The sequence below is a fragment of the Papaver somniferum genome, chromosome 4, assembly GCF_003573695.1.
Source record: "Papaver somniferum cultivar HN1 chromosome 4, ASM357369v1, whole genome shotgun sequence".
Classification (NCBI taxonomy): Eukaryota; Viridiplantae; Streptophyta; class Magnoliopsida; order Ranunculales; family Papaveraceae; genus Papaver; species Papaver somniferum.
The window spans coordinates 23,233,721-23,253,053 of NC_039361.1; the positions used below are offsets into that span (position 1 = coordinate 23,233,721).

General features: G+C 42.1%; 1 protein-coding gene across 1 annotated transcript in view; it reads left to right on the forward strand.

Moving 5' to 3' along the window:
* Positions 1-386: 386 nt before the first annotated feature.
* The window catches only part of LOC113273615, a 23,057-nt gene continuing 4,110 nt past the window's right edge, over positions 387-19,333 (forward strand). The window contains exons 1-2 of the mRNA XM_026523272.1: positions 387-404; positions 9,904-10,185. Coding sequence (XP_026379057.1) covers positions 387-404; positions 9,904-10,185 — 300 coding nt within the window. The remainder of the gene's footprint in view (positions 405-9,903; positions 10,186-19,333) is intronic.

Below are 19,333 nucleotides of genomic sequence, written 5' to 3' on the forward strand. Positions count from 1 at the left end.
AGGATTAACTGTTTTCTCTAAAATACGTTTAATTTCCCTATTGGAAACCTCTACCTGACCACTAGTTTGTGGATGATACGGGGTAGCTACCTTATGTGTAATACCATATTTCTTCATCAAGAGCCTAAAAGGTCCATTACAAAAGTGCGACCCTCCATCACTAATTATAGCTCGCGGTGTACCAAAACGTGTAAGTATGTTCTTTCAAGAACTCTATCACAACCCTATGGTCATTGTTTTTACACGAAACCACCTCAATCCACTTAGAGACATAGTCTACAGCGACAAGGATGTATAGATTACCAAAAGAATTAGGGAACGGACCCATAAAGTCAATACCCCACACATCAAAGACCTCAACTATTAAAATCGGGTTCAAGGGCATCATGTTCCTGCGGGAAATGGTTCCTAATTTCTGTCAACGTGCACAAGTGGCACAATAATTGTGGGAGTCTTTAAACAATGACGGCCAATAGAATCCACACTGAAATATCTTAGCAGCAGTCTTCTTAGCACTAAAGTGACCCCCACAAGCATGATCATGACAAAAGGAAATAATACTGGACTGGTCACTCTCAGGTATACATCTCCTAATAATCTGGTCTGGACAATACTTAAACAAATAAGGATCATCCCAAAAGAAATGCTTAACCTCAGCTAAAAATATAGAACGATCTTGTTTACCCCAATGTTGGGGCATTCAACCAGTAACAAGATAGTTCACTATATTCGCATACCAAGGTGATTGGGTGACAAGGAACAGTTGTTCATCAGGAAAGCTATCCATTATAGGAAGGGAATCATTTGGGGAACTAACAACTAGCCTAGTCAAGTGATCTTCTACTACATTTTCTGCGCCCTTTTTGTCTCTAATGTCTGGAGAAAATTCTTGCAAAAATAGGATCCATCTAATCAATCTAGGTTTGGTATCCTTCTTAGACAAAAGGTATTTCAAAGCAGCATGATCAGTATATATTACGATCTTAGAACCTAAGAGATAGGGTCTAAACTTGTCTAGAGCAAACACGATGGCTAAAAGTTCTTTCTCAGTAGTGGTATAGTTCATCTGGGCATCATTCAGAGTTTTGCTAGCATAGTAAATCACATGAAGTAACTTATTTTCTCGCTGACCTAGCATAACACCAATAGCATAATCTGAAGCATCACACATGATCTCAAAGGGTAGGTTCCAGTTGGGTGCCTGGACTATGGGTGCGGTAGTGAGTAATGACTTAAGCTTCTCAAAAGCCTCTAAACAAGCATCATCAAAGACAAACTTAACATCTTTTGCAAGAAAATTGCAAAGAGGTCTAGAAATTAAGCTAAAATCCTTAATGAATCGACGATAAAAACCTGCATGCCCTAAGAATGACCTAATATCTCTTACGGTTTTTGGGACCTGTAAAGTCTTAATAAGATTAACTTTGGCTTTATCTACCTCTATACCCTTAGAAGATACGATATTCCCTAAAACAATTCCTGAACGAACCATGAAGTGACATTTCTCCCAATTAAGCACTAAATTTTTCTCCTTACACCTAGTCCAAACTAATAACAAATGATGCAAGCACTCATAAAAAGACGAACCAAACACAGAAAAGTCATCCATAAAGACCTCTAAGAACCGTTCTACCATATCAGAAAATATGCTCATCATGCAACGTTGAAAAGTTGCAGGGGCATTACAAAGTCCAAAAGGCATGCGTCTATACGCAAAGGTACCAAAGGGACGGGTAAAAGTGGTTTTCTCTTGGTCTTCTGGGGCAATAACAATCTGATTGTAGCCCGAGTAGCCATCTAAGAAGCAATAATGACTATGTCCAGCTAATCTCTCTAGCATCTGGTCGATGAAGGTAAGGGGAAAGTGGTCCTTCCTAGTGACCTTTTTCAATTTCCTATAGTCAATACAAACATGCCAACCCGTGGTCATTCGGGTCGGGATTAACTCATTGTTATCATTCTGGACTACAGTAATTCCAGATTTCTTGGGAACAACCTGAACGGGGCTGACCCACTTACTGTCTGAAATAGAGTAGATAATGCCTGCATCTAATAGCTTAAGAACCTCAGTTCGAACTACTTATTTCATATTGGGGTTTAGTCGACGTTGCATCTCCCTAGAAGGTTTGGTGTCTTCCTCTAAATAGATCTGATGCATACAAACAGTAGGACTTATACCCTTAATGTCTGCTATGGTCCACCCTAAAGCTTCTTTGTTGTTTTGAAGGACGGTTACTAGCCTACTTTCCTGATCTCTATCCAAGTCGGAAGAAACAATCACAGGTAAAGTCTCAGACGGGCCTAAAAACACATACTTCAGGGCATCTGGCAATGGGTTTAGGTCCAACTTAGGAGGCTCTTCTAAAGAAGGAACTAGAGTAGACTTAGAAACTGGTAGTGGTTCGAACTTAGGTTTCCATCCATTACTAGTATCTAACAAAGGGGTTGAATCTAACAAAGCAGTCACCTCATTAATCACCTTATCATCATCAAAATCAATCCCAAAGTGAGCTAGGCATTTCTCTAATGGATCTTCTAACAAAGTGTTTGGTAATGATTCCTCAACTAATGTTCCTATCATGTTCACCTCTTCTATATTCGAGTCATCTAGTTCAGAGGGTAGCTTACTAATATTAAAAATGTTCAGCTCAATAGTCATATTCCCAAAAGACAAATTCATAATACCATTTCGAAAGTTAATGATCGCATTGGATGTAGCTAAAAACGGGCGACCTAAAATCACTGGTATTTGGTTCTCTGGGTCAGGGACAGGTTGGGTATCTAGGATAACAAAATCCACTGGATAAATAAACTTGTCAACCTCTATGAGAACATCCTCGATAACACCACGAGGAATCTTAACGGACCTATCATCTAACTGGAGTGTTATCTGGGTCGGTTTCATCTCACCAAGTCCTATCTTAAGGTACACATGATATGGCAATAAGTTTACACTGGCTCCTAAGTCAAGCAATGCTTTTTCGACTCGGTAATTACCTATTTTACAAGCAATGGTAGGGGAACCTGGGTCTTTATACTTAGGAGTAGTGGTATTCTGAATAATAGAACTCACATGACTAGCTATGAAGGTTTTCTTCTGGACACTGAGCTTACGCTTTCGCGTACACAAGTCCTTAAGGAACTTGGCATAAGAGGGAATCTGCCTAATTGCATCTAATAATGGAAGGTTGATATTAACCTGCTTAAAAACCTCCAATATATCATTAAAGTTGGACTCCCTCTTAGTCGGAACTAGAAGCTATGGGAATGGGGCTCTGGGAACAAAGACGGGCTCAACAGGACCCTCGTTGGTCTCTTTAGAGACTCTATCAGTCTCTTCATTCTCTGGATCAGCAGGGTGAACTACAACATGTTCACTATCAGGCATGGCAACCTTGTTGTCAACCTTCTTTCCACTCCTCAGGATTGTGACAGCATTCACATGATTGTACGATTTCTCTCCTTTGGGGTTAGGATCAGTATGACTAGGGAACCTTCCATTTTCTCTCTCACTTATAAACTTAGCTATTTGTCCTACTTGAAGTTCTAATTTGGAAAGACTCTGGGAATTATTCTTCAACTCTTGCCTAGTTTCTTGTTGAAATCTAAGGTGGTTTTTTGATAGCATGTCATGGTTATTTGCTAACATAGTGAGAGTTTCTTCTAAGGTAGAGATCTTTTTCTCAGAAGTGTTCTGAAACTGGGTTTGACCTGAAGAGTTCTTAAAAGCAAAACCTGGGGGAGGCTGAGAATTGCTAGACTGGCCTTGACTCTGGCCCTTAGACCAAGAGAAATTAGGATGGTTTCTCCAACCAGGGTTGTAGGTTTCTGAGTATGGGTCAAACTTCTGACGGTTCTCAAACCTAGCTTTGTTATAGACAACATGGGCTTTTTCTTCACTAACATGACCTTCCCAAAATGAATTATCGGGCTCTATTCCACAACTAGAGACTTGAGAGGATCTATTAGGTTCAACAAGGGACCTATTTTTAGACTGACCCATTTCCAAAGCTTCTAACCTTCTGGACAAAGCAGCAAACTTAGCATCTGACGCAAAACTCGTATCTACCATATTGGTGCTACTTCTATTGACCAAGAGTCTTTTAGGGGGTTCAACACAAGATTCCCACTGTTGGGATTTTTCAGCGATAGCTCCTAAGAAGGTAAAATCATCATCAGCATTTTTACTAGTAAACTCACCAGCGCACATAGACTCAACCATGTCTTTGGTCGAATAGTCTAAACCATCATAAATAATCTGTACGAGTTTCATATTATCAAATCCATGGTGAGGACACTGAGATAGGAGATCATTGAATCGCTCTAAAAACCTATAAAGAGACTCTCCCTCTTGTTGCACACTAGCACTAATTTTCTGCCTAACAGCTGCAGTTTTATGCTTAGGGTAGAATTTCATATAGAAAGCAGCAATAAGTTCCTGCCATGTTTCAATGGATTCAGATGGTAGGTTGTTCAGCCAGGTCTTGGCTTTATCTCTCAAGGAAAAGGGAAACATCTTAAGTTTCAAGACTTCATCAGTAAGGTCTTTTATTCTAATTGTCCCACAGATTTCCTCAAAGTCCCTAATATGGAAATAAAGGTTCTCATCATCTTTTCCTAAGAATATAGGAATCATCTGAAGAATACTAGGTTTTATCTCGAAATTAGCCGTAGTGGCTGGCAATTTAATGCACGAAGCTCGGTTGGTCCTATTTGGGAACATGTAATCTTTCAAAGTTGCCATCGCTGGCACAACAGAAGTACTAGGGGTACTTTCCTCACAAAGAGACAGATTCTCAAAACTGAAGTTTCCAAAAACACGGCTCTCAAAAGAAGAATCTTCGAGCTCCCTGCTTAAATCAGAAGAACTACTAGGTTTTTCGCTAATCAATCGACCTAGAGTATCCCTTTTCCAAGCCCTAAAAAAATCGGTCATACACTAAAAATATCAAAAAGAAATAAAAATCCTAACAGGAAGGTTCTAGCAATCACACAGCAGGCTGACTCAACTCTACCACAACAAACCTAAAGATTTCTAGCAAACAACAAGCAAGATGGCTCCTCTTAGATTGTTTCTAGACTAGCTTCTATCTCTCGAAGGGGATTCGTTACAGTTTAAGCAAACCGCTCTGGAATCAATCCGAGTTAAAGTAAGTTGAATCAAGGCGAGGGATTCTTGGTGGAGCTTTGATACCCAAGGCCTCACCGGTATAAGGCGGCGAAGTCACGCATTCAACTCACAGAAACCATCAAGAACTTCGAAGTATGCTTAAAAGGTGACCAATATCTTTCGAAAATTTTTCCTAACAAGCTCGATACCCTATAGGTCTCTTTCTAATCAGATTTTAAAGCTTGGGTTCGCGTTAGGTTTCGTTTTCCTAAGGCGGGCAAGAAGAGAACGGTGATGAAATCCGAACCCTTATCTTGTATGGCCAGTCCTTTCCCTTTACTAGGAATTTAAAAACAGTCCAAATTCTTCCTCAATCAATGAATCACCTTAAGGAATACATTAACTCGCTTACAGGAGATTCGCGAGTGTTTCGATGGACTTACCTCCCGTACCAGACGGGGGATGAACCGTTGAAGTCGACTCGGGCCACGACTCCTATGTCATGTACGAACTCGAGGGGCCGAGACGATATCGTAATCGTCGTCCTTCCCTGCAAACAGTTTGTATTTAAGGATACCCTTCTGTAGGGTTTAAAATTAAAATAAATTGTCTAAAGTCCAGAGTCCAAATTAAAGTGCAAAAATATTACAAAAATTTCCTAATACACTTCTAAAAAAAATTAATAATTAAAAAAATAATAATAAAACTAAATCCTAAAAAATTATTTGTCTTCTTTTTTTCTTTTCTTTTAGCTTTGAGCTTTGTTCCAAGTCCTTAGTATCCAACTTCAAACCTGCAAATCAAAGACACACCCAAAGAAACGTAAAAAGGAACAAATGAAAATAATAATAAAAAAAAAATCTAAAAATGCTACCTAAACACAAATCCGCGTCGGCGGCGCCAAAAATTTGATGGTGTTTCAAAAGTGATTGTAGTAGTGGTAAAAAGGTTCTTTTAAGACTTGTGAAGAAAACAATTTTTAGATTTAAATTAAACTAGAAAATTAAATAAAGTTGTTCAAAGTTATAGAGAAAAACACCAAGACTCTGGATTCCACCATTGTCCCATGAAATGATAAATTCTATTCAATATTCATGCAATTTTTTCCTTTTCAAGTGATTCTAATATTTGCCTATAATAAATTTTTGAAGTAATAATTGTAATCACAGAGTATGAAACATCAAAAGTTTTAAAAAACCCAGCATGCTTCATCAAAATAATTCACAGCTACTCAATAAAAATCAATTTATCTATTTCAATTCCATGCAAATAATCATATAAAAAAATTACAAATAAATAATAAAAATAGAATTATACCAATTAATCTGGGACAATGGCTTCCTCCGTTGCCTCAGCTAATGGGTTTAGCTCCTCATCCCAAAAACATAATCAAAAGATGTGTTCATGACTTAATAGGTGTTTTTATTGATGAAATAGTGTAAAAAGAAGTTTGCAACGCTGTAATGGTGTTACAACGTCACTACTATAAAGATAAGTGTAGCTGTAACGATATATTTTTGTTGTTGTAAAACAACGACACTCTGTTTCTCTTTTAAGTCTGTTGAAAAACGACTGCCTTAGCTTGTCTGTTCTTCGTGTTCTTGAAGGTCTTCAATGGCGGCAGCAGCAGCAACAATATCTCTCTGTAACTCGATTTTCTCGTCTCTCCTGACCTCTAAACTCTCTCCAAAACTCTCTTTTTTTCACTAAGACTCGGAACCACCTATTTATAGCTCAAAAGAGTCCCTTAAATTCGATCAAATCTCTGATTTCTCTTATCTGCCAGTTGGAACGATAATCCGTTCTGTTTTGCTTTTTCACGCTCTGTTAGCTATTAAATAGGTACCAAACTCTTCTTAAGACGTGAAAAAGACTAAATACATGAATTTACAGCGTCAAACTCTCCCAAATATCTCTCACAAATCTTTGAAACTTGAACAGCAGCGTACGTGACCTGTTTGGGTTCTGTTTTGTTTCTCCGGCTATTCCAGCCCAATTGGCTGGGTCCAAACACATGTACATGGTCTTTTATCCTCTATGAAGTCCAGCCCAGTTAATTCCCACGATAAAAACAGCCCAATGATTCGAACTCTTCGCTGTTCTTCACTGCAGCAACATTTCCCGCCAATTTTTCTTTTAAACCGTGAAGAAGGTGTCCCCCTTATCCAATCCTGATGTCCCCTTAGTACATGCACTGAAATGGGTGCCCCTTATCCAACTTAAGGGTGCCTTTAGTAATTCTTCTGGGATATTTTCCGCACTTTTTCGGGGTTCCTCCGGGGTATTTATGGGGTGCTTCTGGTAGTTATCAACGGAGGTCCAAATGCCGCATTTTTAGCCAATTTCGCCACAAAGCCTTATTCTTCCAAAAACACCTACAAATAAATAAAATAACCAAATAAGTACGATATCGAGCACTAACAATATATACAAATGAGTTATAATAGACACATAAATGCGTCTATCAATCAACACAAATCAAACTTTCAGAAAACTCTGCAACCAAAATTGAAAATCATACATACCAAATCGATCTCTTTGAAATCTGAATCTGCAACTCGAATCGATCTCTGAATCTGGTTTATGAATTAGTTCAAATCGAAAACATAAAAAAGAACAACTCTGAATCGGCAACTCGAAATCGAAACCTAAAGAAATAAATCAATATATGAATCTCGTTTAGAAATCAATTGAAATGGAACACAAATCATGATAGATCTGTTGATATTAGTAACAAACGTGACAGAAGTGGTGGTATTGGTTGTGGTGCGGTGATAGAAATTATGGTGGTGGTGGAGGGAGCGATGGAGATAACGGTGGTGCGAGGGATGAGATTTCTTCTCTGTTATCAGAAGTGAAGAAGAACGAAAGTGAAAGAGGAAGACTAAATATGGAATTATCAGTATCATGTTTCTAAAACAAATATCAATTATGCCATCAGGGGTATAAACATAAATAGATAAGGGTATTTGTGGAGGATCCATGGATAGTAGGGGTGTTTATAACATTCCCACGTATATATGGGATTTTTTTTAGGACTTATGCCTTGTGAAACGGGTGGTGTAGTACTGTCTACTACAATACTAACAGATTATTGGTTATATATCATAGGTCCCTTTCTTGACTAGAGAGTTATAACACATTCACGGATGAAATACGCTTTCGTAACTTGCATCTTCGTAGAGATGTTTCATCAACTTATCAAGTTTGTCTTCACCTACTGGCATCTTCTCCCGACCCTCATGAAATAAAAATTCAAGTTTTGACGCCCTCCCACTGGCTTCAAGTCCTACCAGACATACTGCAGAATTAAATGATATTCCTTCTGGATCTGGATGAATATGAAAATAAATATGATTCTCATTAGGATAACTATGTCTTCGTCTCGAGAGCTTCTCTATGATTCCATCAGAAACAGCAGTGACCTTATCATCCTTCTTGCCAACACATATTTCTCCCAAGTAACAATCACGAACCGCAAAGGCTACTTCACATGATGTAGTAATCATCGAAACATACTTGATGCCAAGTTTTTCGGCATGTTCTAAACTTTTGTCCACAGCCATCATCTGAAGATAAAATTCTGAAACTGGTCCAACCTCATTAGTAACATATTCAAAATATGCAACAATGGGCGTACCATGACAGTCACGGATAATGTATCCGAATCCTGACACTCCATTTTCCTCATAGATACTAGCAATATGAATAAAGGTCAATTTTCCACCCTTATTACGCATTTCTATTAGTTCTGGAACATCAAATGGTGTCAAAGCCCAACGTTTCCAACTGGCTTCATCATACAAAACTTCAGGAGTCAAATAAGTCCTAGGACATCGTTTGTCACGATGTCCTGCCCCATCAGGGCTGTCCTCGTTAGCCAAATTCTGATCAGGATCAACAGCCTTATCCATTCGTTGAGTGCCACAGGAATCCGCTTGGTCGGATGGAAAATTATAGTTATAGATCGACCTTGACGTCTTGTGATCTCTTCAAACCCTAACTTGATCAACAAAGATAGACAGGCGACGAAACGAAGCGACGAAACTCACCTCTTCAAACCCTAACTTGATCAACAAAGATAGACAGGCGACGAAACAAAGCAATCGTTTTTCTTTTATAGGCAGAGAGGCAACCGCCATAGGTCTCGGCATAGGCCAATAGGCTGGAGTTTTTGGGTCTCATAACCGCCTCCAATTGTAAGAACTACTAAACGTTTCCTTATATCCCTCCAATTCTAAAACTAAACCTTTCCTTGGATTCCAAGTAATGTCTAACTCTAACCCCCCTCTCCTATATAAAAGAAGAACGTAAGAGTACTCCAAGTTCTACATCACACAAGAAAGAACGAATGGAGGGTTGAGGAGTATCTTTATCCAGTTGATCCAGAGACTGGGAAACGTGCTTATAAGAAGAATCCACATCTGACGGATGTGAAACCGGTACAGCGGTATTCAGATTCCGATGAGTATTCGGATTCTGAAGATGACTATAAGGAGGAACAAAAGCCAGAGAAGAAGAAGCAGAATAAGAAGGAGAAGGGGATAGAGGTGTCAAGAAGAGCACTGGAGAGGTATAACAATGACACCGAGTACAGAAACCTGCATGATAGAGTTTCTGAGATTTTTGCAGAGTTTTTGATTTCTGATTTGAAGCACTTGAATTCTGGTGAAACTGGGAAGATTACTTTAGCTTCTAAATGGTGTCCGTCTTTAGATTCGTCTTTCGATAAGGCTACCCTCTTATGTGAAAGTATTGCTAGAAGAATTTTTCCCCGCAGCTCATGTCCGGAGTATGAAGGTGTTGAGGAAGGCCATTATGCTTACAGGATTCGTGATAGGCTGAGGCGAGAGTATTTAGTTCCGCTCCGTAAAGTGTTGGAGTTGCCTGTAGTCTATATGAGTGGTAAAATGTGGGAGTCGCTGCCTTATAACCGTGTTTCATCTGTTGCTATGAAGAAGTATAAGAGCTTTTTCGAAGCACATGATGAAGAAAGGTTCAATCAGTATATAGAGAGTGTTCAGAAAGGAGAAAAAAAGATTTCTGCTGGTGCATTGTTGCCTCATGAGATCATTGCTTCTTCGTATGAAGAGAAAAGATGGTGATTGTAATTGTGAACACGTAAATCACGTAGGCATCTATATGTTCACAAACAATATTCAAACTCTAGGTACCAACTCGTGCTGATAATACAATGGCATTGATTCCTTGGCTCAAAAACTTCGGGTTTATCATAGCCTCATCTAAGAATACTGCGAGTGGCGTTTACGCAAGGGGAGATAAAGAAAACGAAGCATAAAAGTAAAACTCATGAAGCGTTAGACAAAAATAAAGTGCTGAAGTGTAAATGAGACCGAGATTTACGTGGTTCAGCACTAAGGCCTACATCCACGGGGTTGTTGTTTCACTATGTACTTGATGGTTACAAAGATAGTCGAGTGACCTTGTAGTTTACATTGGTCTATCTATTGTAAAGGACTAACTTACACTTACAATCTTTTCTCTCTCTCCTTCCCCCCTCCTCTCGATCCCCTTACTCTTGGTGGAGAGGGGGTATTTATAGGGTTAGAGTGTGGGACCCATCTCTGAAGGCCGTTGGAACCTTATCTTCTTGTGTTTTGTGTCCATCACGCAGGGGTCTTCGTTCGTAACTTCATCACGCAGAGTCATCCTCGTTCGTTCCACGGGTTGATCGACACGTATGCTGCTCAGAGTGTTTAATGCGGGTAGTTGAGGCGCCTGCTCGTGTCAGGCAAGTGTTCTCTGCCTCTGTCGCGTCTATGTCATTACATCTTCTCTCCATCGTTGATCTTGGCTTCTTTTGGGGATGAGATAAAGTAACTCTTTGGGAGTTATTTGGTGCTCCGCAGTACAGCGTGTTACCGGAACATCTTTTAACTTCTGCCCTTAGATTTGCTCGGGCAACGATCCAACGTCGGCGGGATGGGCATCTTGGTTGTGGGAACATGTCATCATGCTTTGATGACTTTGTCCGCATGCTCTCCACGTATGTTCCTATATACACGTGTTTGATGATGAAATATGTGCACACAATTTGCCCCTTTTCTTCGGGCTTGAGTGTTTAGCGGGAGCATTGAAGAAAATAGTCGTTACACATTCTTCCTCTCTCCTAATAACTTCTCCTAGATACTTGGGCATGTTTCTTTATTCGTGCATTAATTTCTCATTTAATGGGAACGTTTCCCATTCCTCTCTTAACTTCCTCCTCTTTCTTTCGAGTATATTAAGGAAGAGAGAAAAATTAATTTCATTCTCTCCGTCTTCATTCCTTGTTCTTCAGCCCTTAAATTCTCTGTCAGTCTTCATTCTTCAGTCCTTAAATTCTCTCCGCCTTAGCATTAATCACACTTGCCTCCTCTTTATTTCTGATTTGTTCTTTCTGTTGCTGTTTTTGCCGGTAAGTTTTTTCTTTTCTTTGTTTCCACTGTTTTACGCTATGTTGATTTGTAAATTTTCTGCTACTGTTGTCCCTTGTTTGTGATGAATAACTTCTTTTAATGCTTGCATGCTAGTTTGCCCCTGTTCTTCGTCTTAAATCAAGGAGGCCATTGTTTTGCTTGAGCCTTTCAGGGTAGTGATTTAGGGAGTTTCGAGCATGTATGCTAATTTTAGGGTTTCTGCGTTATCGTGTGTGGATTGCTATTTATGTGGATTTTTTGATCTTATGATGTCCTTGTGTTTGTTTTTGACTTGTTTATGATTAATCTTTTCGCAGCCATGTCTGACCGTCCGCGGCTTCCTTATCAGACTCCTGGTTCTGGTCTATCGAGATCTTCTCCGCGTAGAGAGTCTCAAGATGATGTTCGTAGAAATCGAGTTTCTTCTGGGGAGAAGGCCTCATCTTCTAGGGAAGAGGTTCCTTCGACAAATCCTTCTGGGTCTCGAAGAGTTGTCGATCGCGCGGTGTCTCGTCCTCGTGATGATGTTAGGAGTACGCAGCCACCGACTCGTGTTGTCGCTTTTGATATTCCTCCTCTACGTTCTGTAGAGCCCGAGCGTCATCTGCCGCCCCCTCCTATAAGTTCTTTTAAAGGGAAGAATACCAAAGGTAGTGTTCCGAGGACTGAGTCTTCAAAAAATCCTTCTTTGAAGAGAAAGGCTTCCGAGGCTTTCATTGGTTCATCTGGTCCCGCCGAGGAGGATGAGGTTGCCCCATTGATACGCAGCGTTTCGGTCAGCAAGAAAAAAGTAACGTTCAAGCATATTGATCTCGAAATATTCAAGGAAAAGCATGAGCTTCAAGCCTTCGAGGTTCGTTTCTATGCCCCTGAGGATGATATTACTTATGAGCTTATCTCAAGGTATGAGTTCGATGAATTTCATTTGTTGACTACGGTTGGAGCGTTCGAAGCTGGTCTTATGCTGCCGTTATACAAGTCAGGTGATTCCTTCTACTATGATGTGCTTGCTAGTCGTGAAGGCTCTTCCACCAATACTCACAGCCGTTCTGTATCGCAACTATCGGGGAATTATCTCCGTGCACTGAGGGAGTGCTATCTGCGGAGTAAGGGAGAGACGACAATGACTTGTTACGTTCCCAATCCCGCGGAGAAGGAATGGTATACTCCTGAGAATTTCAATAACTCCTTCGGTGTTTACGTCAATAGTAGGAACCGTAAGCCGTGGAGTGTTAGCCTTCGGAATCTTGCTGCTCCTCGGGGCGAAATTCGTCTGTTAAATGAGGTCAGAGATGCCAAGCTGAAGTATATTCCCGGCACGGAAGGGTCTAGTCAGCGGAAACTTTTTCCGGCACGCGAGAGGATCAAGCGCGACCATGACTACGAGTGGCACGCTACCGTTATCGAAGTTGTTGGTCCTTAGGCGTACGGTTGGATTCCCGGTCCACGCGGTTGGCGTCCTACTGAGAGTAGCAGGCCACGTGAATCTCCTCCTGCTCATTATGGAGATTTCTGTCCCTGTCGTTTAAACTTCTCAGGTATGAATTTTCCTTATTCCCTTGACGTCGTTGAGGGATACGAGGAGGAAGGTTCTGGTGCTATACTTCCACCGAGGAGTGCCTCGACTGACCAGGTATGCGGTTTCTAGATGCGTTTTTCCTTCTTTAGAAATTCAACTGTTCGGGGAAAAATAACTCTTTTTGTGGTGTTGGTTCAGGTGTCGAAGAAGAAAAAGATTAAGTCGAATAAGTCTTCTACCATTGTGATGGGTGAGGCTGAGGTTCATGAAGAAGTTACCAGTCCGGTGAACGAAGAGTTTGCTGAGGATGAGGAGATTACAGATGGGGAGGAACGTACTGATACTTCCCCTCTCAATGTCGAAGAAGAGGTCCGTCCGGGTCATGATGGTGACGAAGGGAGAAACAACGCCGTGGTAGCTGATGGCGGTGTTAATGGTGATATTTCTGTCCCTGCTGGTGATGCAGCGGATACTCTCCCCACCCTTTCTCAAGAGTTTTCTTTTGACCGGATGTATTCCACAGGGGAGTTCTTCGACGATGCCCTCGATTTTCCTGAGGACTTCTCTCTACTTTCCCCCAATGACGATTGGGATGTGCTCGGGGTTGCTGATAACGAAGACGCTGTTGTTCAGGATGGTGGCGCGGAGGAGCATGGTGCGCATGTTGGTGCCGACATTTGTGCTAAAGGGGTCGTATCAGAAAAGGGGAAGTCGGTGATTGATTCGCCTGCCGCGGATCTTCCTCATTCGCCGACATCTGAGGGTGAGGACGCCATAATGGATTGGCTCAAGAAAAAGGATCTGCTATTTGTCCCTCATCCCGCCCCGGTTATTACTGGTGAAAAGGATTCTGACGCGTATACCCGTCGTATGATGGAAATGTCTTCCAATGCGTGGGTATCTGAGGCCTGGGGAAGAAATTTGAGTGTTCCCGAAGCTACCCTTGTGTCTGAGCCTCCTTCTTCCGTTGCGGATATAATGGCCATAGCCGACGGGTATCAATATGGCTTTCCTCAGCAGCGTGTCTTGGAGGTAAATTTTCGTACATATTTTTTCGTGACGATCAAATTCTTCGGTAAAATAATGTTTGTCGTCTTGATGTGTAGATGATGAGGAGTGAGCATTGTAACCACGTGTTGTATCAGTTCTTCAAAGCGAAATCTCTGAAGCTCGAGGCTAAGCTTCGTCACAGAGAAAAGGAATTATCTGCGGCTGAGGTGGAAATTGAAGAGCTGAAGAAAAACCTCAAAGAGAAAGAAAAGCTGGGTGAAGCGGAGGATGGTCTTCGTTCAGAGATTGCAGTCGTTCGCTCCGAGTTAGAACAAACTCGCGGCCAAGTTTCAGCTTTCACAGGTTTGGCTCTTTTTCCTCTTTTTCCCTCGCAATGTGTCATAATTCCTTCATTACTTAGGGTGTTCTGTCTGAGTCTCCCCACGCTATCTTCAGTGGGTGGCATCCCCGAGCTGATATGGCTCCGCAATGAAAGGGCACGGCAGAAATCTCGTATCAAAGAGCTTGTTGAGAAAATTAAAAGCGAAGCCAAAAAGTGGGACGCTCGGGCTGAGGTATGGCGCGCAAGGCATGTTCAGATAGTTGATATGCAGAATCTGTATAACCATGACCGTGCTTTATTCAACGGTACACTGTTGTGGACACGTGAGAATTTGCGGGAATCCCATGAGCGTACTTCCTTGTTGGAGTCTAGGATACAACTTCTGGAAGAGAAATTACAAAAGGCTCGATCCCTCCCTTTTCCAGGAGTTAAGGATAGTGTGCTGTGTCTTGCCAGAGAAAGGGACAATGCCCGTGCCGAAGCCGATGCTCTAAGCAAGGCCCTTGCCGCGTCCCGCGCTGAATTAGGTCGTCAGGCTGAGTCTGAGAGAAATCTTGAAGTGTGTATGTACAGATTGAGCAAGGGGGTATCAAAGATAAACAAAGAGGTCGACCACCTTCGTCACATGGATTCGATGAAGCAGGTAGAATTAGATGCCAGTCAATTTACTCTCACCAACCTTCAACTAGATTATAAGAAATTATCCGCGGAATATGACCATCTTGATGAAGCGCGAGATGCGGTTGTTAATGAGTATGAAGAGGCTTCGGCTTGTGTCGAAGGTATAACTCTATTTCATCGAGTGTGATTGTGTCTTTACTGTGCTAACTCCCTTTTGTTGTCTTTTTCAGAGATCGAGGGACAACTCCGCGTTGCAAATGAAAAGCTTAAAAAGGCTCAATCTTCCTTAACGCAGCAGGAAGAACAGACTAATCATTTTAAGAGTTTGGCGGCGTCCCGCGAAGAGGTCGTTGATGCAGCTTCTAAAGAAGTGAATCGTCTGTCTTCATTGTTATCCCAAGCCCAACAGCGGACGATAGTTATTAAGCACAAGGCTCGGTGTCAATTGGCTGAGGAGACAAACAAGATGCTGGAGAAGATTGAGCTTGGCCTTAAGACCGAGCATGGCCTTGTGAAAAGCTATCCACGACGTCCAGTGCCTGCTTCCCTGCCTGGCTCTTCGGGACCCTCGTCTGGTGGGAGCGTCCCTTCAACTCTTCGGAACAATCCTGCTGATGTGGTGGCCTCTTCTAAGTAGAGACCGCAGCATCGTTATCCTTCCGTTGAGATTCCTTGTAAATTTTTGGTGAAAAGAGAATATTTTTGGTGTGTATTCCTTGTAAATTTTGGATGTGTATATTTACAATCCATGGCCTTGTTACTTTTTGTAACCAACCTTTATGAAATGGATTATTTTTTTGATATACCTGCAATATCAGTTTGTTGTTTTATTTTAGTCATTGTGATGAAAGACACTAAAAATATAAGAGGATTTGAAGTGTTTGGGTGCGATCCCGAAGGGAGGTACCTTCGTGATCGTCTTGAGACCTGTCACCCCGCTGGCGAACCCTTGGACAGAGGATTCCCAGACAGTGGGGGCCGAGGCAACGTTCTAGGATATGGGGTTAAAAAATTTACATACACCCATTCCGTCGACCCGTTGCCTTAAGATTGGTTGGGTATCTCTTTCTGCTGGGTTCCTTCCCCCTGGTCTTACACTTATGGACACTGACGGGGGAGCCCTGAGAGATTGTAGATTAACTACTTTCCCAAATATTGTCGATAGTTTTAGTTGATATATAAAAAGCTTGTTTGATTAATAGGTTGAGGCCTGCAATTCCTCGTCCAGAGATAGAAACATGTAGAGTGGTCACGCTCCCTTCTTCTTCTGGTACCCTTCACGCAGTTGCAAGGCTGCGTTGACCCTATGGGAAGTATGGTTTGAGCCACTTAGCATTCCAAGGATGTCGGAGGACTTCGCCTTTCAGATTACGAAGGTAGTAGGAATCGCTTCCCGCAATATCGTGTATTATAAAAGGTCCTCCCCACGTAGGTGCTAACTTTCCCCATCTCTTCTCTCGTTGATACTGTGGGATTGTTCTCAACATATATTGCCCCTCTACAAAATTCCGAAGCTTTACCTTTTTGTTGTACTCCCTTGCAAGTCTTCGTTGGTAATTTTCCATCTTCTGCAATGCTGCTTCCCTTCTTTCTTCTAGGTCGTCCAATCTCTCTAACATCATGTCTGTTGTGAGATTTTTATCCCACGCTTCGGTCTTTGTGGTTGGCATGAGTATCTCTGTAGGGATGACTGCTTCAGCTCCATAAGTGAGAAGAAACGGGGATTCCCCCGTGGCAGATCTTCTCGTTGTCCTGTATGCCCATAACACATTGTGTAACTGTTCACACCATTGCCCCTTATGTTCGTCTAATTGTTTTTTGAGGATAAGGGCGAGGGTCTTGTTAGTGTCTTCCGCTTGTCCGTTGCTTTGAGGGTATATAGGGGTGGATTTGTTTTTCCTTATTTTGAAAGCATCGAAGAGCATGTCTATGTTTTTCCCTTGTAATTGCTTACCATTATCGGATACGATTTCTGCTGGTATGCCGAACCTGCAGATGATGTTCTGGAATATGAAAGTAAACACATCCACGTCTCTGATCCTAGCTAAGGCTTTAGCTTCCACCCATTTACTGAAGTAGTCCGTGGCTACTATCAAAAATCGTCTTTTCCCTGACCCTTCGATGAAAGGCCCGACGATATCTATGCCCCATTTTGCGAATGGCCATGGGATATCTACAGAATTTAACATTGTTGCTGGCGCGTGTATCTTTTTGGCGAAACGCTGACATTCTTCGCATCGTTGGGACATTCTTGCGGCATCCTGTATCATCGTGGGACAGTAATATCCTTGCGTTTTGGCTTTGTCGGCTAGTGATATCATACCTCTATGATTCTCTGCGTCCCCATAATGGATGTCATTTAGAATTCGGTGCCCCTCTTTTCGAGATAAGCAACGTAGTAACGGTCCGAGGAAGGATTTCTTGTACAGGACCCCATCCCGAAGATCATATCTTCCTGCTTTGGAGAGTATTTTCCTAGCCTGTTTATGGTCCGCGGGTAAACTTCCCTTTTCGAGAAACGCATGGATCACCGTTCTCCAATCATCTTCGTTGCTGAAGTCTTCGTCTTGATTTTCTCTTGATAGGATATCTTCTTCGTCGAAATCGTTATGGATGTCCTCTCCTACCTGGTCTTCGGTATTTTCTTCCACTGTATCTTGATTGGTAGCGAAGGATAATTGAGGTGTAATCGAAGGCTCGTATACCCTTGTTATTTTAATAGCTTCGATGCTTTCGTCCTTCAGCATGGATGATATATATGCCAGGGCATCTGCGTGCCTGAGATCCCTTCTGCATAAGTGCCGGAACTTGATGTTCGGAATTTGTGACGCCAATGTTTGGACCAAGGCCATGTAAGCTGAGAGGGTGTCATCGTACACGTTGTACTCGAGCCCTATTTGTCGTATGATAAGCTGTGAATCACTTGTTAGTCTTACGTCGGCTACTCCCATTTCTATTATTATTCGGAGGGCATGTACGACTGCCTCGTATTCGACGATGTTGTTGGTATGCTCTTTGAATTCTAACCTGAGTGCCTGTACAATCCTTTCTCCGGTTGGGGTGGTGATGACAATGCCTATTCCTGCTCCTTCCTTATTTTTGGAACCGTCGACGAAGACTTCCCATTGTCTTTGACTCGAGGGTTCGAGGATATCCATCGGATCCTTGCTTTCTTCCTCGGCTTCTGGTATTCCCTTAATCTCATCGTCGTTGTCCAGGGGAAGGTCTGGTAAGAAATCCGCCAAAACTTGGGATTTTTGAGAATGTTGAATTTCATGAATGATGTTGAATTGGTCCAGGTGGGTGTTCCACTTGGCTATTCTGCCCACTTTTCCCGCGCTTTTGAGGACTGCTTCCAGTGGTGCTTTGCATGGGACCCGGACGAAGTGAGTTAGGAAGTAGGTTCTCAGCTTTTGAGTAGCCCATACCAATGCTAGGATAAGCTCTTCGATCTTTGTGTAGTTCCTTTCCGCAGAATTGAGGGTCTTACTGACGTAATAGATAGGTTGTTCTATCTTCGTATTGGTTTTGACCAACACTGCGCTGACTGCGTCTTCGGTTGCTGCTATGTATAATGCCAAAACCTCATCAGGATCCGGCTTCTGCAGCATCGGAATCGAAGCTAGGTGTTCTTTGATTTTTTGGAAGGCTTCTTCGCATTCTGCGGTCCATTCAAACTTGCTCCCTTTTTTGAGAATATTGAAGAAATGTCTGCATTTGTCCGAAGATCGGGCAATAAATCTGCCCAAGGCTGCTATGGACCCATTGAGCTTCTGAACTTCTTTTAAATTCATTGGGGATGGTATTTCTACTATGGCCTGAATCTTCACTGGGTCTACCTCGATGCCCCTTTTTGTTACCAAATACCCAAGGAATTTCCCTGAGGTGACACCGAAAGTACATTTCTCTGGATTTACTTTCATGCGGTGTTTCCTCATTTCTTCGAAGATGTCTCTCAGATCCTTGTGGTGATCTTTTCGCAGCTTGCTTTTGACGAGCATATCGTCAACGTAGACTTCTAAGGTGCTTCCAATCCATGGCCTGAAAATAGCATCGACCATTCTTTGGTATGTTTCCCCTGCGTTTCGAAGTCCGAAAGGCATTCTAGTGTAGCAATAAAGACCATGTGGTGTGTAGAACGCTGTGTGGCTGATCCTCTTCTTCCAGGGCCACTTGGTTGTAGCCAGAATGTCCATCCATGAATGACAGTTCTTCATATCCTTCTACTGCTTCTACCAGCTGGTCTATGCTTGGCAATGGATAGCTATCCTTTGGACATACTTTGTTGAGGTTAGTGAAATCGATGCATATCCTAACCCCCCCCCCCCCCC